Source organism: Onychostruthus taczanowskii, unplaced genomic scaffold (assembly GCF_017590055.1).
Source record: "Onychostruthus taczanowskii isolate IOZ18803 unplaced genomic scaffold, ASM1759005v1 scaffold14, whole genome shotgun sequence".
Lineage (NCBI taxonomy): Eukaryota > Metazoa > Chordata > Aves > Passeriformes > Passeridae > Onychostruthus > Onychostruthus taczanowskii.
Genome location: NW_024498573.1, coordinates 6,403,687 through 6,426,318, shown reverse-complemented (window position 1 = coordinate 6,426,318; position 22,632 = coordinate 6,403,687). Strand labels below are relative to the sequence as shown.

General features: G+C 53.0%; 1 protein-coding gene across 3 annotated transcripts; it reads left to right on the top strand.

Annotated features, from left to right (window-relative positions):
* On the top strand, nucleotides 1-20,764 carry LOC121332313 (proton-coupled amino acid transporter 1-like). 3 transcript variants are annotated; one of them, XM_041397668.1, is made up of 11 exons: nucleotides 1-52; nucleotides 3,259-3,406; nucleotides 4,090-4,180; nucleotides 4,767-4,855; nucleotides 5,086-5,181; nucleotides 5,902-5,986; nucleotides 8,080-8,298; nucleotides 8,530-8,628; nucleotides 10,043-10,209; nucleotides 15,140-15,309; nucleotides 18,037-20,764. In XM_041397668.1, exons 2-11 carry the CDS (start codon nucleotides 3,264-3,266, stop codon nucleotides 18,303-18,305), a joined length of 1,428 nt encoding a protein of 475 aa, XP_041253602.1. In that variant the 5' UTR covers nucleotides 1-52; nucleotides 3,259-3,263; the 3' UTR covers nucleotides 18,306-20,764. The 3 variants fall into 3 exon arrangements, with proteins under 3 accessions (XP_041253602.1, XP_041253603.1, XP_041253601.1); XM_041397669.1 differs by having other exon boundaries at nucleotides 6-104; XM_041397667.1 differs by lacking the exon at nucleotides 1-52 and having other exon boundaries at nucleotides 2,807-3,406.
* Nucleotides 20,765-22,632: the final 1,868 nt, after the last annotated feature.

Genomic DNA, 22,632 nt, shown 5'->3' with positions numbered 1-22,632 from the left:
GCGTCCGAGCGAGCGGGCCCGGCGGGGCCGGGCGGTGCGGGGCGGCGGAGAGGTGCGGGACCGGCACCGGGACAGGCACCGGGACAGGCACCGCGGGGCTGCCGGTGGGTGGGTGGGGGCTGCCAGCCGCCTGTCAGCCCGCCGCGTGCCCGCAGAGCCGGGGGCGCGGTGGATGCGCGGGGTGCCGGCAGTGCCGCCGTCCCGCGTGGGTGCTCGGGGCAGCCTGGGCGCGCTGACGGGACCCGGGGCTCCGGGGCAGCCCCTGTGCATGGGCGGGTGCTCAGGGCCTGGGGGTCCTGGCAGCTGACATGGGTGCTGGAGGCTGACATGGGCGTGCTGGCGATGCCCCGCAGGGAGGCTGGACCCCGTGGGGCTCCTCTGGGAGTGTCCGGCCGTGCCGTGCACTGTGGGGCCACAGCCCCGATGAGAGGCGCTGGGAAGGGCGCGGGATGCTCTGTGGCACCGGGAGGGTGCAGGGAGCCCCACGCTCTGCAGGCTTCAGCTGTGCTGCTCTGTGGAGGGACAAGGGGAGCTGGGCAGCACAGCCTGGCTGGGTGGGAGCTGTGGGCACTGGTGGGTGTGTGCCCAGCAGCTCTCTGTGTGGGGAGAAGCTGGGTTGTGGGCACCGGGCTGTGCTGTGAAACATTGGAAAGGTGAATCTGGGGGTTCTCTGGTGCTGTGGGAGCACTGGGCAGCACAGGGACAAGAGGACTGATGCTGTCACTGGGAGGTGTTGGGCTGGCATGGACACGGTGGCCTGGGGAAGGGGCTTGTTGTTGGCTCTCCCTTGTGTCATGCTGAGGTGGGTTATTAAAAGTAGTGCTTTGGAAATGAACGGTTCAACACACATAGTGGGAAGCAGCAGTGAAGCTCACTTTTCTGGAAGATTTCCTGATATACACACAGCCCCAGCTCAGCTGGGGAGAGCTGTTATGGTCAGCAGCAAGTAACAGCTTGCTTTTGATTTCTGGCATGGGGCTGTCGCTGTAAGGGACAAATTGCTGTCACTACCCCCCCAGCTTTCTTTATAGAATGAAATTGCTTCTGTGTGTGGGTGGCAAAAAAAGCACATGAAAGTGGCTGAGGAGTTGGATTTGAAGTGGGAACTGAATGTAGATGTTGCTGCCTTTGCTGTTTCCAATGATGAGGAAATTGTGTAGTGGGGTTTTGCTTTGGTTTTAAGTGTTTGTCATATGGATGAGACGAGTTTTGCAGCTTTTCCTTGTTGGTTGCGGGAGAGCAGAGTGCTTGCTCCCTGCTGCTACGCAACCTTTAATCCAGACACAAGGCAGGCAAGTCACGATGAATGCGTTTCCCTGGCTCTTCAAAGCAGAAAGCAAACAGGCCTGCTTGAAAGGGAAAAAAAATCCACAGGGAGCGATCAGGCAGAGTGATGTCAGCACGTTGTTTATCTCGAAGTCACTGCTCTTGGGTACTTTGGATGCTGTGCAGGCCATCTTTGGGAAGGGTACCCATGCCTGAGCCAGTCCTGCACCCCCTGTGCCCACTCTCCTTGCCCTCTGCCAGCCCATGGTGTTTGGCAGAGCCTCCCAGGTTTCTGTCCTGCCCCTTGTGCCTGTCACCGATGACAAATAGCTTCTAACGCTTTCCTTGTGTAAACTCCTGCTGCCGCTCTTCCCGGTCCCTGCCTCGCCGGATCGCCCTGCCTGCGGCAGAGCCGGTTCAGGACATGGTTACGTGTCCCAGCTGTGAGGGAGGAGGCTGGGCAGGAGTGATGTGTGTGCTGCCTTTGGCTCTGGAGTGCCTGCCAGCCAGCCAGCCTCACTGCTGCTCCAGAGCCTGGTGCTCCACGGGACACGCTGCTGCTTCCTGCTGCTGGTGTTGCCTGGTGCAGCGGGAAATACAGCGCTGCTGTTGTGGCCTGGATAACTGCTCCAGAGCAGGTGGCATCTGGAGCATCCAGACCTGAGGAAAAGCCCTTGTTCTCTGCTACCCTTCTGATCGCCAGGCTGGACCCTCCCAGTGGTGGCAGCTCTTGGCTTGTTTTCCATGTAGCAGCCAGGTTTGCAGAGCAGTGCTCTGGGGAATGCCTGGTGCTCTGAAGAAGCACCTGGGTGGCCCGGACTGAGCATTCCTGGCACAGCCAGATGTGTTGGTCTGTGCTGAGGTTGCATCTGGCAGGCACTTGCATGACTTGGTGGGTTCATGAACAGCTCTGGCAGGAAATGAGACAGTTTTTTGCAGTAGTAACATTTCTCTGCTGCTTCCTCTTGCTCCCAGTTCTTTACCAGTGTTGGGGAGTCGGATGGGGGAGCACCAGGACTGCTGGGGCAGGTGTGAAGCCTGGGGCATGACAGCCCAGAGGAGCCGTGGGGCAGGGACTGGGTCACCAGTCTGTGGCGCAAGAGCCTTACACATAATTTCCCTGCCTCTGGTGCTCCTTCCCAGTGGGTGTTCGGGATACTGGGTGTGGCATGTGTGGGAATTGAACCAGCTGATTGTTTTCCAGACAAAAGCATGAGGTGTGTGTCCTTGGTGAGGCTTGTGCTGGTGCTCCTGGCTTGCTGGACACTGTTGGAGTTTCTGTTGGAGCAAGAGCTCCAGTCTGTGCAGGTGCCTTGTTCTGGGAAGCTCCTTTTCCCCTCCTTGGCTGTGAAACCTTTGGGGCAGGTGTTTCGCTGTCAGCACATGGTCTGTGCTCTTCTCAATGGGAGTATAATAAATTTTTGTAAAAATTCTCCTTAATAAAAAGTCTTCAATAAGGAAAAAAAAAAAAAAAGGGAAAAGAAAAAAAAGAGAAGTTAGGAAACTTTCCCTTCCCTGGCAAGAGCAATCTGTTCCCTTGCAGCACACTGTGTGCAAGTTAAAAGCAGTTACACTTTCCTGGCCCGTCCACTTGACAGCCCTAGTCCCGAGTGCCAGGGCAGGGGACACGGTGCCAGCATGTCCCCTCCTACCCCACTGCCACCCTTAGAGCAGGGGTACGCAGCTCCCGTGCCTGACACGAATTGGGTCACATCCAGCTCTGCTGCAGGATCCTGACCCCGTTCTGTCTGGGTGTGCCTAAAACATGGGCACGAGCCTGAAGGAAGAGCCAGTGGGAATGTGCCATGCACCTTTGACCTTAGGACATGCCAACTGTGTGATTGCTGGGGCGGGAGCATGTGGCTGTATAAAAGCCCTGGAGGAGATCTTGCTCTGGCAGTGTGAGCCGCTCTCTGTGCACAATGGCTGACCCCAAGAAGCCTGAGGATGGGGCTGTTGAGCTGGGCACCCCTAATGCCACTGCCCCCACAGGGACCATGTCCACCCGGCGCCTCCGCAGCGAGGACTACAATGACTACAGTTCCACGGATGTCACACCAGAGGGGAGCCCTCCCGACGGCATGAATGGCTTTGCCCACCCCGAGTCCTACCAGCGCTTCGGGGAGACCAACGGGACAACGTGAGTGATGCTTCCCTCTTTCCTGGGCTGGCCTGGGACTGGGAAAGGTGGAAGAGTTCATGCTGGCTCCCTGCTGAGTTTGCTAGAGGATGGTGGAACTGTGGTTTTATGGGGAGTTCTCATGAGGGTGATGAGGGCAGAGTTGTGGTCCTGCATCTGTGGGGTGCTGGCACCAAGTGAGCAGCTGCCTCAGTGTAGCTCTTTGCTCTCTGGTGAAGCTGGGCTTGCTGGCAGTGGGCAGTGATTGATGCTTTTCCAAATAGTTTCCCATTCCACCTTCATTCTGTCAGACAAGCAGCATGCCCACATTCACAGCCAGCCATGTTCTGGGGGCTTCCTTTTGCCCAGGTGTGCAGAGGATGCTGTCTTTGCCTGACAGAGACTGATCCCTTCACCTCCGAGACTTCCTTGTGCAGCTCCTTTGGTGCTGGGCTGTGCTTGTGCTGGGTTTTGCCATGAAGTTGGTTTTGCAAATGCCCATCCAAAATCTGTTTGTTCTGTCTTTGCTTTCACACCTAACTCAGTCCCAGCTGGTTGAGGTGGGTTCAGGGGACAGGAGCATGACTTCCATGTGCATTCCCTGCAGCAGTTCAGAGCTGCTGTGCACCCTTAACAGGATAAGCTGTGTATGGTTTGGGTGTGGGCACCTGCTGACAGTGATCTCTGCATCTGCTCTCCCTCAGGTGGTACCAGACCCTGATCCATCTGCTGAAGGGGAATATTGGGACGGGGCTGCTGGGGCTGCCTCTGGCTGTGAAGAATGCTGGTGTCCTGGTAAGGCAGTTCAGCCCTGCTGTGCTGGAGCTTGTGGGGCAGAGTGACCCTGGGGCACTGGGCAGCTCACACAGCCAGTGTTGGGGCTTGAGTCCCTGCCCACACCTCTGAATGTTTGGTGACTTGCACATGTTTGCACCTCAAGCTCTGTGGCTTTGTTTCACTGCTGAGAATGTTCCTGCTGCTCCTGCATTGTTGCTGCCAGGTGTGGGGGAGTTCAGTGTGTGAGCTGGGTCTGTGGTTTCCTCTGCTGGGGTCAGGCAGGACGCTGTGTCCAGGTCATGACCTCTTCATCACCTACATAGTAGAGATGTGCAAGATAGTTTGGAAAACAATCCTGGAAGCACTTTGCTACACCCAAGCTGCCCCAACTTTCTTCTTTTGCATCATTCCTGCCAAGCTCGTGGCTCTGTCAGGTTACTTGGTCCTGGGGGGCTGGTTCCTGGGAGCTGCACCAGAGCTCTGGTTCAGCCTCCAGCAGTGTTTGCACTCAGCCAGCCCATGGAGTTTCGTCTGGAAGTAGAAGGCACAGTGCAGCTCTGCCTTTGGCCATCAGAGTGCAGCCTTCCCCCTCTCTTCCCTGCAGCTGGGTCCTCTGAGCCTGGTGGTGATGGGAGTCGTAGCTGTGCACTGCATGGGCATCCTGGTCAAATGTGCCCATCACTTCTGCAACAGGTAAGGAGCAACTCCCCTTCTCAGCCCTGCAACTCCTACAGTTCTTCCCTCTTACCCAAAAAGCCCTGGGGTTTTTCTGAAGCCCCTCAGCAGCAAGTTGCCCATGCCAAAGCCTCAGGTAGGAACTTCTCTTCTTTTTCACAGGAACTGTTTTCCTTTTAATGTCACTATTTGCCTTGATAACTAGCAGACAGGGCTGATGTGATGATCCTTCTCCCTTCTCTGGACAGGTTCCAGAAGCAGTTCCTGGACTATGGAGGTGCTGTGATGTACGGGCTGGAGGCAACTCCCAGTGCCTGCCTGAGGACACATGCCATCTGGGGAAGGTACTGCTCCTGCCCTAGGCAGGGACTTGTCTTTGAGCCTAGCATGTGCTGCAGCTGGGACAGAAGAGCCTCTGATCACTGAGCTGTGTCAGCAGATAAGCACAAGTGACATAGAATGCTGTTTGGCTCACCTGCCCTGAGTGCTCAGTGTTCCCCAGAGGGTAATGCTGAGGTTTTGATCCAGTACTGTCCCCAGCCAGATGTGACTTACACTAAATGCGTGGGATAACTAAGTCTCCACAGCATAACAAAGAGGTGAATAGGGTCTTGCAGTGCTGGCCCATCTTGCTAGACATGGAACGTGTCCAGTGGCTGCTCCCTGCCCTGTGGGTGTCCCACATTGCATCACACAGATCACTGCCCATCAGGGGATGGGAGCATTCACCTATTCCTGTGTCCAGGGAGTGTTGTCTCCAGCTCCAACAGTTCAGCAGACTGGAGATGCTAAACCCAAAAAGGAGACTTTTCTCCTGAGGCTGGTCCTTACCCTGTGAAAGAGATGGGAGGGGGAGACTGGAGAGCCTGAGATCTGTGGGATTGGGTGGAGAGAAGGTCCTCTCTCCTGATCACAGAGAAGTGAGCTGGGTGTGCTGTGACCTGTACACCCCAGCCTTGGGGAGAGCAGCATCACTGTGCTCTGCAAGTGCAACCCAAGGCAGCCCACGTGGGCTCTTATTTCCATGTGATCTGGCTGGCAAATGCTCTTCTCTTGCTTTCCAGGCGTATAGTGGGACTTTTCCTGATCATCACTCAGCTGGGTTTCTGCTGCGTGTACTTTGTCTTTCTGGCGGACAATCTGAAACAGGTTGGACTTACACCTCCTTCATGAGCTGGGGGGAGGTGAGAGGGTGTGAAGGTGCTTGGGTTATTCTTAGCTCCTGTGTCCTGTGCCCTGTTTCCCACCAATGGTCTGGTTTGTGTAGGATATGCTGCTCAGAAAAGTCCACTCCTCTGCCCAGATATTTTGGAGGATTGGTTTTCCTGTTCAAACAGAGCGGGTTTTCCTGAGAATCTCTGTGATTTTGCAGAGGTGCTGGAGGTGTCTGTGTTGCCCAGGAAAAGTGAGGCCATCCTTAGTGAGGGAACAACAGGAAAGGAATGAAAGCAGAGGGACTGTGCATTTTCTATCCTGTCCCTCTCAGTTAATTGGTTCATTGGTGTTGATAGTAATATGTAGGTCCCAGGACCTGCTGTGAACCTCTCTTCTCCCTTCCTTGGATCTGTTTGCATTCCAGTTTCTTTCCTCATCCTGTGGCTCTGAAGCTTAATTACATCTTTAGAGAAAGAGTTTCTTCCTGCCAGGCCTCAGGAGGAAATAAACAGAAACCCTGAACCGCTTGGCTGGCTCCTGTTCTGTAAGAAACTGGGAATAATGAGTCCCCATTCCAAGCCTCCACCAGCTCAGTGCCTTGCAGGCACTGCTTAGCTTTTTTCCCCATGTGCTCCTGCTGTGCTCTTGCAGCAGTGCTCTGGTCACTGCCACCATGGCTGTGCCCTTTGTCAGCTTTTCAGTGATGATCATCAGCTTCAGAGGGGGCTCCTGGGGAGCAATGGGGTGGGGATCCCTCCAGTGTGAGACTCTTCCTCTGCTCCTGGAGCAGCAGTGAGGAGATTCCCTTTGTGGGGTGGCAGGAGGAGTAAACAGGTCCACACTAGTGATCCACCAGTCCTGAGAGCAGGAGGGACCAGGGTGTGTGCAGAGGCCAGGCTGCTGCTGGCCCCCACCCCTGGGAACAGTCCCGTGCCCCACTTCAAGGTGGGCTTCTTTCTCCTCAGCCCCTCACAGCAAAGACTGAAGGTTGTCTCAAGCCTCAGGGGAAATTTTCAAAAACCTGCAAATCCACACCAGTTTTTTAGGCCACAGCTGGGAAACCCCTTGGCTTTGGTTTTGGAATTTTTTTGGGTGGGGAGAGGGGAGTGTTGCTTGTTTTTTTTTGTGGTGAGGTATAGCGTGTTAGGTGGAGAGTCATGGTGCAGGTGGTACCTTGGGCGAGGTGCCACTGTGTTGGGCAGGGCTTTGGTTTGGAAAACGGCTTTGGAGCAAGCCATGAAGAGGCAGGGCAGGCTGGGGCTTGAGCAGCACTGTCCCATAGGTGCATGGTCCTGCACTGCCCTCTCCCACAGAGGATGCTGGTTTACACAGAGTTCTTCAGCCTCTCCTCTGGGGCAGGACTTGCTCTGGAGCTGGTTAAATCAGTTTGCAGACTGCTCTTTGCTGCAGTGACTGGACAGGACCTGGTACCTGAACCAGCTTGGTCATGGTTGTATTGGTGATTGAGGGAGCCCATGCTCTTGGGAGGGATGGCTCAGCCACCTGTTTCCTGGGCCTGAGCTGCCTCTAGAAGTGAGCACATGGCCTGGAGTGCCTTTGGAATGAAAGACCCCAAGGAAAGAATGGTTTGTCATGAGAAAGTGAACTTGGAGGCCAGCAGTTGTTTCCAGATGTCTTTGCACGTGAACGGGGCACTGGGTAACTGAAGGACTCTGTGACTTAGATAACAACTTGGTGCAGCAAGAGGGAAAAGATACCTTTGGAAGTAGCACTTAGTGCCTCTTTCCTCTCTTCTCAACTGACCTCGTGGGCAGTGCAAACATGCAGCCTGTGCTTTCTGCCCTCTGTGTGCCTGGCTGCTGAGTCCTCCTGCTCAGTGTGTCTGGGCTGGGGCAGGATTTGCTGGCCTGGCTTAGGTGCCTTAGCCAGTCCCACCTCTGCCCCCTGCAAGATAACAGGGATTTGCTTCAGAGCCCTTTGAAAACACGTGTTGGTTTGATTTTAACAGCTAGCTGTACTTGAAGTGAGCTCTTGGGGTACTCTGACCCACCTGGGATGGGCTGCTAAGATCTGTGCCTTTTAGACCTATGTGATGAAGTTCACCAGGGCTTCCTGTGCTTCCCCAGGTTGTATCTGCTGCAAACGGGACCACCAATGACTGCAGCTCAAACAGGACGGTGGTGATGACCCCCACCATGGACTCCCGCCTGTACATGCTTTCCATCCTGCCTTTTGTGGTGCTGCTCACGTTCATCCAGAACCTCAAGGTCCTGTCCATCTTCTCCATGCTGGCCAACGTGGCCATGCTTGTCAGCCTTGTAGTGATCTACCAGTACATTGTCAGGGTACGTGTGTATGACTCCCCTCTCTCCTTTCTCTGCTGTCCCATGTTTTGCCAGGTGGAGGGAGCTTGGCAATGGGGTATTTGGATGCTGTGGGGTACTTCTTGTTCCTGATGGTTCCCTCTGCTCTGCAGGGCTTTCCCTGCAGCATGGGGCTGTGACAGGGAGTGATGGGAACAGGCCAGGTCTTCCCCGTCCTCCCTGTGTCTGAACTCTGCATGGGCTTTTTTCCAGGATATTCCTGATCCCAGAAACCTGCCTCTAGCAGCAGCCTGGAAGACCTACCCTCTGTTCTTTGGCACTGCAATCTTTGCTTTTGAAGGCATTGGTGTGGTAAGTCTGGGCATGTGGCAGTGGGGCTGCTGCACAGGAGGCTCAGCCCTGCTCGGACTTGCTGCAGCACCTGCTCTGCTTTGCAGCTGCAGTTGCAGCTGAACTTCTCTGACAATAGCCCAAATTCTGGATGATGCTGTTAGCTTTAGCTCCAGGCTATCTCCTGGGTCAGACTCTGGTGCTTCCATCTGAGGCTGGAGGAGCACATGCTCCAAACCTCAGGAGGTTGGTTGCTGCTTTAGAGGTGGCTTTATCTGGCAGTAGATTGGGAATCACACCAGACTCTGCCTTGGGCTCTGCTGGCTGACCTGCAGATGAGGAACTGTCCTGAGTCTTGTAAGCAGGCTGGATCCTGAAGTTGCCTAAATGGGAGGCCAAAAAGTTGTGCATGAAAAGATGTGATCCTTCCCTTCCCACCCTGCTGTGGGGGCACCGAGATCTCCCTTTGGCAGCCCTGTGGCCCCAACCTGCCCATGCAAATGGGCCTCTCATGCAAGATGCTGTAAATAGACCAACTGTGTCTGTGAAAAAAGTTGGCTGGGTGGGTGGAGAGCTTAATTACTCCCTAAGATGTTGTGAGTTGTTTCCGGGAGCTCCCTTCAAAGGAGGAAAAAATGTTTTCATCTCTTAATATAAGCTGGCTGTGTAAACACAGGGCTGGAGAGGGCCAAATCCGTTACAGGAGGAGTGCTTACTGAATGCTGTGCCCTGGGCAGAGGGTTCTTGCCAGCACTGAGGCACAAATGCTCTCTTCCTCGCATGACCTGGAGGTGAAGAAGCAAATAAAAGTTTTTCTTGTTCTGCCTTCTCACCAGATCTGCCATTGTGTTGCTTCTTGAAATTAACACCACCCAAGGACAGCAGCTATAAAATTGTTTGCTGAAGGCCTATATTTAGTGTCAGTAGTATAGAAGTGGGAGAATTACCTCTCCTTGCTCTTTTTATTGTCCTGCCTGGTTGGAATCTATCCAGACAAACTTGCTAGCAGAGCAGAGTGTGTCTTAGTCTTTCCAGAATTTGCTGGGGAAAATAGGACAGTGTAAAATTGTGGGCATGGCTGTGCTGTTTTGGGGTGCAGAGCGTAATGCACCCAAGATATGGGGTGGTTGGCATTGCCCCAAGACTCAGCACTGGGCACAGCTCCTGCCAAGGGCAGGGAGCAGGTCCCATCTTTAAGAAGAGGGTATGGGTGATTTGTTGGAGACTTGCTATGCTCCAGTGGGAGCACAGAAATTGGAAATCCAGTAGAGTTTTTTTTTCAGCTAGATTCTCCAAGCTCCATGTGGGGCTATTCCATCCTGGTATGGTGGGCTGTGCTTGACCATGGGGCTGCCCCTCCTTCTTTTTGGGGCTGAGGGGTATAGAGGAACGGGCAACTTGCTGCTGTGTCATCTTCCTCCTCCTCTTCTCCCAGGTGCTGCCTCTGGAAAACAAGATGAAGAACCCCCGTCAGTTCCCAGTCATCCTCTACGTGGGGATGACCATTGTCACCATCCTCTACATCAGCCTGGGTGTCCTGGGCTACCTGCGCTTTGGGACAGACATTCAGGCCAGCATAACACTCAACCTGCCCAACTGCTGGTGAGTCCCTGTGGGCAGTGGAGGGACTGGGGGGGTGTGGAATGAGGGGCCCAGATAGGCAGGTGGGAGAGGGGGACCTCACTCCTTAAAGGAGCTAATCTGGGTGAGCTTGAGGAAGCTTAAGGATCTGTGCCATAGGCAAACTTCAAGGAGTTTGACAAGGATTGTCAGATGCATGTGCTGGAAGAGCCTTGTTGCTGTAGTGTCTGAGCTGTTGCTGTAGTGTCTTAGAGCTCAGGCAGCTTCATCAGGGTCCCTGGTGGTCCCTGCCTCGTAGGTGCAGCTCTTGTTTTTTTCTTGGAGCCTTGTGGCATCTTTTTGGGGCTCAGCAGGGCACTGGCTAGCAGGTGTTGAACACAACCGCCATGCAGCCATACCAGAATATCACTGAATTGTGCAAAACTTCTCTTCCTCAAATGTAGCACATGAAAAACCAGCCCAAAGCTGGGAGCTCCCAGAGGAAGTGAGATGTGACATCCTCATGTGTGGGTTGTGTTCCTTGTTTGAAGCCCTGGAGCTGAAACTCCCACTTCTGTGCTCCACATTGTGCCTGGATGTGGCTCATCTTGAGCCAATGCTTTGCCTATGAGCACTAGTGCCATGAGGATACCCCTTCCTTCTGGGGGGGCTGAGCTCTGCAGCAGCCTCCCAAACCTGTCTGTCCTCTGGGATCTGGTGAAGCCAGATTCGATGCTCCAGTTTCTGTCTGGAGCCCTGTGGCGTGATCCCATGCCTGCCTGCCTGCCTGCCTGGAGGGGTTGTTTCTCCTCTTGCCAGGGCTGGTGGCTGCTGCAGCAGCTGCCCAAGCTGTGTGCTGCTCTGTCCCTGAGGATGGGTGGCTGCTCAGTGTCGTGGCTGCATATTCTTCCACAGGAGAAATGCAAGCAGTCCTCTTTGATGGTGTCTGCTAGCTTGAAATCCTGCAAGAGAGCAGAGTGAGACCTGGAGCTGGGGGTGCCTGTCCTCCACTTCAGCCCATCCTCTCTGCTCCTAGTAGCACCCAGCACCTTGCAGTGGGACTCACTGTCTCACTGTTAGAGTAAATTTGGGCAGGACTCAAGTTATGAGTCACTGGTGCTTCCACATGCTGTCCTTGTAGAGCTGCACAGCTGGGGCTCTGGAGACAGCAATGATTTGACAAAAATAGAGCCTGGTTTTGCTTTAATTATTGCTGTGTGGGTTTCTTTTCAGTTTGAGTGCATGGATGTTCATTCATGTTGGGTCTGTGTAGTGACTGCACTGCTGGATGTTGGTGTTGGTGTGATAGAAGATCCTGCTCCTGCCAAGAGCCTTGTCTTGTCCCCTGCAGGCATTGGGAACTCTGCCAGGTCCCTGTTCTCAGTGAGGAGGGATGGGGCTGGTGGAATGATGTGCCTGTGTTGTAGGGAGGTCTGAATCCCACCATGCCAAGCACAGGAGCTATGAATCCTTTCTGCTTAGTAAACAGAAGTGCAATGTGGAGGGGATGAGATGCTGCTATTTCTCCTGAAGGTGGAAAGCAGGTCATTTCCAGGTTTGGGCTCTGCATGCCACAGCCTGCAATGACATCTGCTGACCTGAAATGCTGCAAAGGGTCTTCTGCAGGGAATCTCAGCTCTGTTTGCCCTGAGGAATGACATTCCCTTAGAACAGGTCCTTAGAATGGGATTACTTTGACCTGAAGGGCTACAGAGAGAAGAGTGCAAATCCGTGTTTGTGGGAGTATCCACACCTTCTGTCTTTTCTTAAAGCAAACTACTTTTCTGAAAGTGAAGTATTCTAAAGTTATTTTCCTAAAAGTAGCCATAGGGTTTTTGGAAAGTGAGAAGAGAATAGTCCTTTGGAAGCAGTGTCTGGGGAAGCCTGAGTATGTGTCAGGCCAGCTCCAGGAAAGGTGTGTTGTGGTCCTTGTCACTTGGCACACAGGACACCTTGATGTTTGTGCATGTTGCCTCTTGGCAGTGGATGTTGAACTTGGAAATGGGTTATCTCAAGTAAAGGCTGTGATAGTTGAGATAAAGTCTTCACTACCACTCCTGTAGATTAAACCACAGGTGAAGACTTGCTCTTGAAATGAAAGTCTTGCCCATCCTGCCTCGCCCCTGCGCTTGCTTCCTGACAGTAAAAGGCTGGGCTATAGGAGCTGGTCATAAGGGCTGTGGGTGAGAAGTCATGAGGTTTGCCTGCAGCCTGGGAGACAAGGCAAGGATTGTGATGGAGGTGCTGCAGCCTTCCTGAGCTGTAGCCATTGCCTGGAGGTCTCTGGAGCAGATTTGTGAGTGTTTCAGGAATCGTTGAGTTACAGGGTGACTAAGGACTTTTCCAGTCTCGTTTCTCTGAAACCACAGCTTCCTCAAACGAGGAGTGTGTCAGTTCCCAGTGCCCAGGTCTAACCACAGTGTCCAAAATATGTTGCTGCTGTGCAGAAATCCTTCCTTGCCTCCTAGGAAGGGTTGCCTCACTGCACTATGTGAAGGGTGAAGAAATGCTGTAATGAGGGGGAAGCTGTTGGGTTGCATGTGGCCAGTTGAAGGTAATGACAGAGCTTATGGTCCCAGGAGAGTTTTTCACTTCTTGCAGCCTTTTGGCATGGCCTGGCATGGCAATCTGGCTGAAGCAGGCGTTGCTGTGGTTGGCAGAGTGCCTCTCCAAGGCTCTGCATGGGCCTTTGTTTTCTGTGAATCAAGGGTAATGCTTGAATTCTTCCTCTTCTTGGTATTTAAAATGCCCTTTGATCTTGTTGTCGTGGTTCATGACCTGTGCAGGACAGGTACACAGCCTTCTTCTGTACTTTTTTTAATAACTATTAATCTTGGATTGCCCTGGAGCACATGATAGCTTTTATAGAATCCCATTCTTGGGAATACAGTGATAAGATATGCCAGCCGTGGGTTGGTGGCTCAAGGCTCCTGTGCACACGTGTGGCTGCATGGGTGCACTCTGGACTCTGGAGATAACTTTGTGTTCAGTCTGCCTCTGGAACCTAAGGATAATTCAGGTAGGAGAGGATACCATGGGATCACTGGGTCCTCTCACCAGCTTAAGTGTTGCTTATCAGGAAGGACAGTGATTCCCTGCCAATCCAGGCTCTTCTTCTGGCCCTTAACCATCCTTTGGAGATGCAGCTCTGTCCCCTTGCACCTGGTTCTTCTGCTGTGCAACTCCAAGAAGAGCCTGTCACTCCTCCATGCCCTCCTATTAGGCAGCTGAAGACATTAATAACATCCCCTTTTAACCTTCTCATCATGCTGAATGAGCTCAGGGCTTGCAGCCCCTTTTTGTACATCAAGCTCCAGCCCTAACCATTTCAGTAGCCTGCACTCAACTTGCTTTGCAGAGTGAGTCAGTGTCCTGTCCTGGAGTCAGGACTGGACACAATATTTAAGATGCACAAGAAAATAATCTCTTGATCCCTGTCCTTCATCTCCTAGCTGTGCTTTTGCTAACACAGCCTGCTTTGTGATTGACCTTCATCACTGCAGGGTCCTGCTACTGGCTCATGTTCAGTCTGCTGCCCACCAAGACCCCCAGGTCCTGTTCTCCTGGCCCCAGCCCTTCACATGTGTGGGAATTTGTGCTTGCACTTGAGCTTTGATTGTGACATGTTGTTGCTCTGAGCTGTCAGCCATTTTCTCTAATTTGATCTTGCTTGGAATTTGATGAGAATGTGCTCTGGGTCACGAAAGCTCATCCAGGTCACTGATGAGGATATTTCCATGATCACCCCTTGGCAAATCCCTGCTGGCTGTTTACTGTCCAGTATGTGCCTGGAAATAGATACCAGGAGGAGTTAACCCATATTCTTCTGGGGATTGAGGTGAGGCTGATTAGCCTGTACCTTCCCTCATCCTTTTTGAAGGTGGATATTATCCTTCTCCCAAGGCAGTAGATCCTCTCCCTGAGCACCCTGCTCTTTTGAAGATGATAAGGTGGCTTCAGGCTCCTGTTGGCTGCAACCTTGAATACATCTGGACTGGTCCCATAGACTTGTGTAACATTCCATTCACTTAGGTGATCCCTACTCCATCTGTGGGAAAAGTTTCACTCTGCCAGACTCTGCCACTAGTGTTCAAAGCTCTCTTGCATTGGAATACTTGGATTTCTCTGATTTAAGGCTGTTGTAGAAGGTGGATGCTGAGATCCACTGTACAGAAGGGCACAGGCCCAAAGAAGGTAGAGGGAAGGCAGGAGCCAGATACATTCCTCAGCTTGGATCCACCCCATATTTACCCAAGTGGTATGGCCAGGACCCATGTTTCCTGCTTGGTTAGTGTGTCTTGAGTTGAGGAAGCGTTAGGACCATATGTGAGGCAACCAGATGCTACTTTTGTTTTGGAGAGCCTTTTTCTGCTGCTGGGAAGCTGAGGGCAGAGATGGGGTGGGAGGTGCCTTTTGGTCACCTGTGATGGGCTCTCTCCTGCAGCTGCACTGTATAACTGTGGGATCTGGGACATGGTGAGATTTGACTTGGGGTGAGCCCAAGGTGCTGTTTGCAGCCTGTCTGCACTCTGCCTTCCTTCTGCTCAGCCCAAACTGCTCTTTTAACTTGCTTCCCCCCAAACATGTATCATGCAGCATTCCAAAAATAGCTGCTCTTTTTTGTTTGATCAGGAGGCTGAGTTGCCTGTTCACATCACTTTGCTTTTGGAACATTGTGATGTTCACTCTGCATGGGAGCCCAGGCTTATCCCAGCAGTGCTGTCCTCTTCTCCCTCCTCAGAAGCCAAGCAGTAGCTGCAATGTGTAATCATGGCTGCAGCTGATACGTGTGTTTGCTGTCTCTTGCTCAGTGAAGGTGCTTGTGAATCACTCCCAATTTTCTAGGAATGTTCAGGAGTTGAGACCCCTGGCTCACAAAAGTCTTTGCAGAACATTCACCTTCTGCTTGCTGCTGTTGACGTTTCAGGGGCTGGGGCAAGAGCCTGTCTCACTGTGTCCTTGTCCTTTGCAGGCTGTACCAAGCTGTCAAGCTGCTCTTCTCCTTCGGGATTTTCTTCACCTACGCCGTGCAGTTCTACGTGCCTGCCGAGATCATCATCCCTCCCCTCGTGGCCCGGGTGTCAGAGCGCTGGGGCTGGCTGATCAACCTGCTCCTCAGGGTGGCCCTGGTCTGTGTCACCTGTGAGTACAAACTTGCCTGACCTTCCCTATGAGATTGTGGCACCTTCTTCCCACTGAGCCTTCACCCCTCGCCCCAGCACCTTTAGCCCTGCTGGTCAAGCCCTCACAGCTGGCAGTCCCTGGGCCTGGCTAATACAAACAAGTGGCCTCCAAGGAGCAGCAGTAGTGGTCCTTTGCCCCCTCTGTATGGGACCAGTCTTCTCAGTGGAGGAGTAGGAAACTGCATTGTTTAGAAGTGGCAGATCCCCATGGAGTCTCAGGCCTGGGGATGGCAGTTTTGCAGGATATTGAGTCCCACCAGGGTTTGCATGGAACATCCAGCACGGGTTCAGTGCCAGGGCAGCCTAGCCTAGAGGCTGTTTTCTGTAGGCAGTGTGCAGCCAGGCTCCTCGTGCCTGTGTGATGGGGACATGACTGCAAAGGAGTCACTGACGGTGAGGGATGGGCTGTTCTTGTGCCTACACACTCACTGAGCACAGAGCACAGCAGGGGACAGCTGACAGGGGTAGGTGACCCATAACCAGAGCTCCATAACACCATAACACCAGCCCCACAGGGTCCCTTCCCTTCATGGTGTGTGGAGCCTGTAGTGAGGTGTTGGTGGAGCAGGCTCCTGGCTCAAGCCTGATGGACCTTTGGGAACAGTGTGGAGCGAGTGAGGTGGTATCTGATTTCGGCAGCTTTGATTCCTGAAGACACAATGCTTGCTGTTATCAGCACAGCTGACATGCTTGACTGAGCTCCCTGGCGTCCCCTGCTGAAATGGAGCTTTGCTCCATGGCTTGATGCTGCTGATGAGCCAGAGCTGAGCATCAGGGACCTGGCCCTGCGTCCCAGCTGGCTTTGGTTTGGGTTTGAGAGGAGCGTGGTGCTAACTCAGGGGTGGTGGAGCTGGCTGAGAGCAGGGTGCTGCTGTTTCTGGCTCACTCATGAAAGGCCAGGAGTGCTGCATTAACAGAGGTGGGCAAGGCCCATCTCTGTGCTGAGTTCCTGAAGCTTTGATGTCTTCAGAGGGTGCAGGGATGAAATCCTGCCATGCTGGGCGATATGCTCTGGTCACCCTCGTGCTGTGGGTGAACTTGGAACTTGCTTGTGGGGTTGGAGCCTCTCCTGGAGGCTGTTGGGCTGTGCCAAAACATGGAAGTGAAGGCTGGATAGATGGGGTGGCTTTAGGCATCGTCAGTGCCCTCCTCTTGGGGGTAGGGAGGCAGCAGAGGTGTTGGTGGAAGGATGCAGGTTCCTTTGTACCTCCTCCCCTCACCCTTCCATGTAAGGGATCTCTGTGGCTCCTGCTGAGGATAAAAGCGATTAGGGGGGTTGCATGAATATTCATTGGATGATTGTGTGGCCGCACAACAAGCCCCCACCAGGGCTTTGGCTCCCAAAGAGAGGATGCAATCTGGTGTATGGGTGTCTTTCAAGCTTAAACTTCAAAACCAGCATGCTTAAAACCTCTTTGAATTAATACTTGCAGAAATCAGACCGTTTCCCCGGAGGCTGAGGACTGCAGCTGGTGCTTCAAATCTGCTTGTTTTAGAGGGGAGTTAATAATTTTGTTTACTTTTGAGTCCAAAGAGCAGTTGGGGTGGGCTGAGGATGCTGTTGGAGGCGAGCTGCTCTGCTTTCCTCAGAGGCTGCTGGAGCAGGGATGCTGCTTGCAGCAGTCACCTGGCAGAGCACTCCTTTGGCTCTGTTCAGGGCTGAGCACCAGGATAAACTGGCTGAGGACCTTTGTTGCTTGTTTCCCTTGGTGAAGGGATGGTTTATCTCTAGGCTTATCCAGATAACAGCAGTGTTGCAGTGGTGGCACAGTCTCTCAAACTTTCCTTCTTCTGCAGTTCCATGGGTGATCTTTGGCTTAGGGAGGCTCTAACAGCCTCTCTTGCCTGTAGGTGATGGCCAGGGAAAGAACAAATCCCTCCAATAAGGAGCACTGAGATGTCCCTTCTCCACAGGGACTGCACCTGCCATGGTTCTAGGTGTATCCTGTTTCTAAGCAGAAAAGCTTTCAAAGAAATAAACCAATTTATTTCCCTTGGTCACTGGTTAAGCACTGAAGTCTGCTTTCCTTGCAGGGGGTTCTCTTGTGTTGTGTAGAGCTCCGGTGACATCCCTGTGTCCCCTCCTGGTGCCATGCAGGAGGAGGAGCAGGAATATGCCAAAGCTCCCACTGCTAAGCTCAAGCTGTCGGGAGTCTCCCAGGGGGATTTTCCTTGGCTGCAGTTTTCACCTAACAAATGAGTCCTAACAAATGTTCTCCCCCGGGCTGTGCCGTGGGCGTGCTGCTGCTGGAGCAGCTCTAAACACACGCAAACCGCACGGATTGATTTGGGGTGGGGGGAGATGCCTTTTTCTTCCTTCTCCTGCTTTTATGGGGTTTCTGAGGCTTTGTGGCTCCCCAGGTGTGGGGAGCAAGAGTGCTGGCTCGCACAGGGGGGTCGGGAATGCTGGCAGCCAGCGGCACCCATCCTGCTCAGCCCTGCAGCTCGCTCTGGTGGCGCCCAGGGCGACAAAAAGGCTTGTTAATTTAACAGCTTAATTGCTTCTTGGGGAGGAGTTGCCGGAAAAATATGCAGCCTTGTCTCCTGTCAGGGAGGAGGGCAGAGGTGGGACTCAGCCAGTGCGTCCCTGGGTGGGGTTTTGCTAGTTTTGTCACGGGGAGGAGCCTCTCTGCCGTCTGGGAGGTGGCAGCACTGATGTTGTGTCCCGTGTCCGTTCTTCCTCCAGGCGTGCTGGCCATCCTCATCCCGCGCCTGGACCTCGTCATCTCCCTGGTGGGCTCCATCAGCAGCAGCGCCCTGGCTCTCATCTTCCCCCCGCTGCTGGAGATTGCCACCTACTACTCCGAGGGCATGCACCCCCTTGTCATTGCCAAGGACATCGCCATCAGCCTCTTCGGCTTCGTGGGCTTCGTGGTGGGCACGTACGAGGCGCTGGTGGAGCTGGTGGCACCCGCGGCCACCGTGGTGAACGCCACCACTGTCCTGGTGCAGTGACCGTCCCCGCGCCCTGCTGGCCCCTCTGGGGGTGCACGGACACCGGGCACTGCTCTCCTGGGAACGGCCTCCCCTCTCCCCTTGGGAAGTGTGCTGGGTTTGGTCTGTGAGGGGACGGGGCTGCCCAGCACTGCGGCCGCCTGGCTGCAGCAGGATCCTCAGGATCCTGCCCTGGGCTCTGTCTGCAAGGTGGGATCCAGGCTGGGGCAGTGCCTTGCCTGGGGGCTCTTAGGGCAGGTGTGGAGCAAAACAGTTGCTTTGTAAATAGGCACTTTGAGAGGTGAGGAATCCCAGGGATGTAGATTTTATTTTATTATTTTTTAAAATCCCAACCTTTCCATATTTCCCCTGTCCCTTCAGTCAGGGCAGGGAACAGGGACTACTCTTTTTTGTGCCAGTTTGATGATTTTTTTTTTTTTTTTCCTGAGCACTTTATTTTTACAGCAACAGACAAACCTCAGCTCAGGTTAGAGAGCATGGAGCTCCCTCCTCACCTCAGCCTTGTGGGGAGGGTGGGCAGAGCCTGAGGTGCGGAGCGTGCTGGGGCCCACAGCTCTCTCTCAGTGGGATCCCCATCCGTGGGCACTGGCTCCTGCAGTGCTTCAGCTCTGTTTCCAGCTGCCTTGAGCAGGAAGTCTGAGTAGGCCCTGGAGCTGGGTACTGGGAAGGCTTGCTGACCCTTGGTCCACGCTTTCAGTAGTGACAGTTCTTTATCCCCATCCAGTGCACAACCCAGTGCTTGGCTTTCAGAAGCTTTACAGAACCGAGGTGTGTGGGGAGCAAACAGGTTCTGCCATAATGAGGGGCTGAGCTGGTCCCCTTTGGGTGGGATGGGGTGTCCCTAGGGGTCACCCACACGCCACAAGAATACATCACCTTGTTTACAGTGCCTGAGCTGGCCCTGGCACGCTCTGCCTGTGTCTGCAGGCTGATACTGAATGTCAAATCACACACAAAAACTCCATCATATTTCTGTTTTTAACTCTTCCTCTCCTAGTTGCACTCCCTCTGCATCCTCTGCTTCTGCCCGCTCCTCTCCTCCTGTAGGATGCAGCTCCCTGGCACTTCTCCATGTGCTCCTGTTGCTTTTTTTGTCGTGGCTGGTGCATGCCTGGTGGGGATGGTCCCGTGGCACTGCTGCTTTCCTTTCTCTGAGAGCCCAGCTTCCTCCCTAGAGGGTTTCCTTGCCTTTCTACTGGATTTCTACTTTTTTAAGACAAGGGAGCAAATGCATCCTCCACAGGACAGGTTGAACTCCTGCCTGCTAATGCAGCATCTCCCAAATGCCAGCTCTCTCTGGAGAGCCTTCATCCCTCATCCCACTGCAGCCATGTCTTCCTGGGGGTGGGCAAAGGCTGCTGGTGGTGGGAAAAGAGGCTGAGTACAGCACCAGTGGGCTGTGTTCCCATCTTTGGTGGAGGGTGAGGTTTGCAGTTATTTTCGGTGTTTGACCACGTTCTGTGAGGAGAAGGCTGTGTGGAGCAGTGTCCCTGCAGCCTGCCTCTCCCTGGGTGCTGCTTGTGTCTGCACTGTGCTCCTGGCTGGCAGTTCTGGGTGCCACATGCCAGTACGTGGACCCATGGCCAGGTGTGGGGTGGGTCTTTGCCATGTCTGTGCCCTTTTCCAGCCCCTCTTCTGCTCCCTTCATCTCTTGGGGCTCACTTCGTCTCATCCAAGGCTGTGCTGGGGAAGGTTTTGGCTTGGTCAGGAGCAGAGCAAAGCTTTAACTCAAATCCTCCCTCTGGAGGGCACCATGGGGATAGAGAGGGAGCACCCAGGGCTGGGAAGGGGCTGCAGGGCATGACACAGGCGGGACAAGTGCAATATTCATGTCCATCTCTGTGTACTGACCCCAGCGTGGCCCTTGGGGTTGGGTTTGAGTCAGAATTGTCAAGCAGAGGAGGGAGTGCTCTGAGGAGCAGGGGATGTGTGATGCTTCCCCTTGCCCTGCTAGTAGTGCACTCGAAGAAGGCTGGCCACATTTTAGGGACAGCTGTGTGCCAAGGCATGCCCCCAGCCTGGCACTGGGCATCAGTGGGTTTGCTGATGAGGCTCCTGGCATCCAAACTCACTTTGCAGCAGCAGTGAAGACCTCATTTCCAAGGGGACTGGGATATCACAGAAGCATTAAAATGGGTTTTGCACCTCTTCCCTTTTAATGGGGTGAGCAGGGGTGTTTGAAGATGGGGCAACTTGTGCTGGTGGCACATGTGGTGTGAGGGGCTCTGCTGAGCCAGGGGTCAACGATGGACACGAAAACTTGACACTTGTGTATTGTAGGCTGCTCAGTAACCAAGAAACTTGTCTGTGTAAATATAGCAATGGTCACGTCCATGTCTCGTGCCTATGGATATTGTCAGTGTACAGCACAGGTGCCTGCCCAGCAGGAGAGCTGGTGCTGCACCTGAATCATGTATCTTACTTTAATCAATAAATATGATCTATTTTTTATGTGTAAAGGCTTTGGGGGTGTGAAGTGTGGATTTTTCTTCCAAAAGAAGTGAGGAGATGTGGAGCCCAGCAGGCAGCCAGGATTCTATCCTGTGTTGCTCCCACCCCCACACAGCACACATGATTTTTCCTTCTAGTGAGTTTCAAATAAAAGTGTTCCAGCTTTGCTGCTTGGAAAATATAATTTTTCTTTTGACCTCATTTGTGCAAGTAGGTTGTGGGCAGAGCTTCTGGGCTTGTAGGGCTGGGCTTTTCTCTGCCTCACCAAAGCTGGGCCTTGGTTTCTCATCTCCCTATTTATGCCAAAAGTGGGGCTGCAGCTGAATAAAAAAGCCTGGCATGTGAAAAAAGATGGGGGATGCTGAGCTGCTGCAGATCCGCCCTAGAGATCAAAGGAGCAAAAGTCAGCCCACACTGGGAGGCTGCCAGCACTGCTGCAGCTCGGCTTTATCCTCACTGCTGAATAATTCATGCCATTGCAGTGTGTCATTACAGGGCTGTTGGGAAATCAGTGCTATAAAAAGTTCATCTTTAGAAACTCTGGCAAAATTTTTTTGCTTAAACTAGGAGGCTTTTGCAGGCTGATGGGAACTGTGGATCTGAGGTCACCTGAATGACAGGGCAGGAGGGATGGCTGAGCACAGGCACTCCTGGTGCCTCAGGGTATTCCTGGCTCTGGAGAGTCACCGTGGTGGGATCCACAGCCATCCTTTCTTAGGGTTGAGCATTGCAGGGCTGTCCCCATCCCATGAAATGGTTTTACTGAGGCTGCTCCTTCCCAGGTGTCACTTAGAGGAGCTTCATCTCAAGTTGCCTTTGCCCTTCCCTGTGTTGTGACCACTGGCCAAAGCAACACTGGGGAGTTAAAAAGTCTGAAGAAAAATATCACTGTTATTTGTGCTGCTTCTGCTGCTGGGAAGAACAATTTGTGTTTTCCCTATGGGCAAAAGTGTGCCTGTTGCTGAGACACCTCAAAATTAAATGTCCTCAAAGGACAAGCATTATTTTAGGATGATGTTCAGAGGGATTTACCAAGCAGAATAAAATCAACTAGATAAAATAGGTCTAATCTAGGCTGGGACTGCTTTCTGCTGAGCAGAGCTGGTGATAAAGTTTTGTGGAAGTGCATGAGAGCTTTGAGAGGTAAAACAGGTGGTGTTTGTTTGGGATGCAAACCAAAGGCTTCAGACTGGGTCCTTTCAATCCCTTTACTCCTGAGCTAAGAGATACAGGAGGCTCATGGTTTCCCACAGCAAGAGAGAGTACTGTGGGTCTGTCTGCCTCATCCCTCTGGCCCTTAGAGGATCCTCAAAAAAATGTTTAACTTGCTGTCTTGCTACTTCTCTGAAAGCTTTTGGTGCCCAACCTAAGCTGTTATTTCCTTGGCTGAAGCTAGGCAAGGGTGTCCTATTTCTTTACAAGAGAATCCCTGAGATACTGAATAAAATCATAATAGTAAAAAAAATCCAAACTCTTTTAATACTTTCAAAAAATTCAACAACAAAAAAAGTTACATCAAACAACCAACCAAAGAAAACCTCTCACGAAGAAACAATACATGTCCAAGCACAAGGACAAACAGGCAAACCCATGCTCAGTAGCCTCGGTGCCCCTCTCTGGTCAGAGATTCCAGGCAGTGCTGGCCAGTCTTTCTGGGATACAGCACAGGGTGTGCAGCTGCATCAGTGTGGGACTGTGACAGCCACGGGGACAAGGCTGTGCACACAATCCTCGGGGCAGGGTCCCCCTTACTTTTGTGCACACAGCCCAGCTGGGCAGCCTGGTTCGAGTCTGTGGGTGGTTCCTGCTGCAACAAATCCTGTTGCTTGGTTTTTCTACAGAAATTGACTCTTTTTTCTTTTCTTTTTTTTTTTTT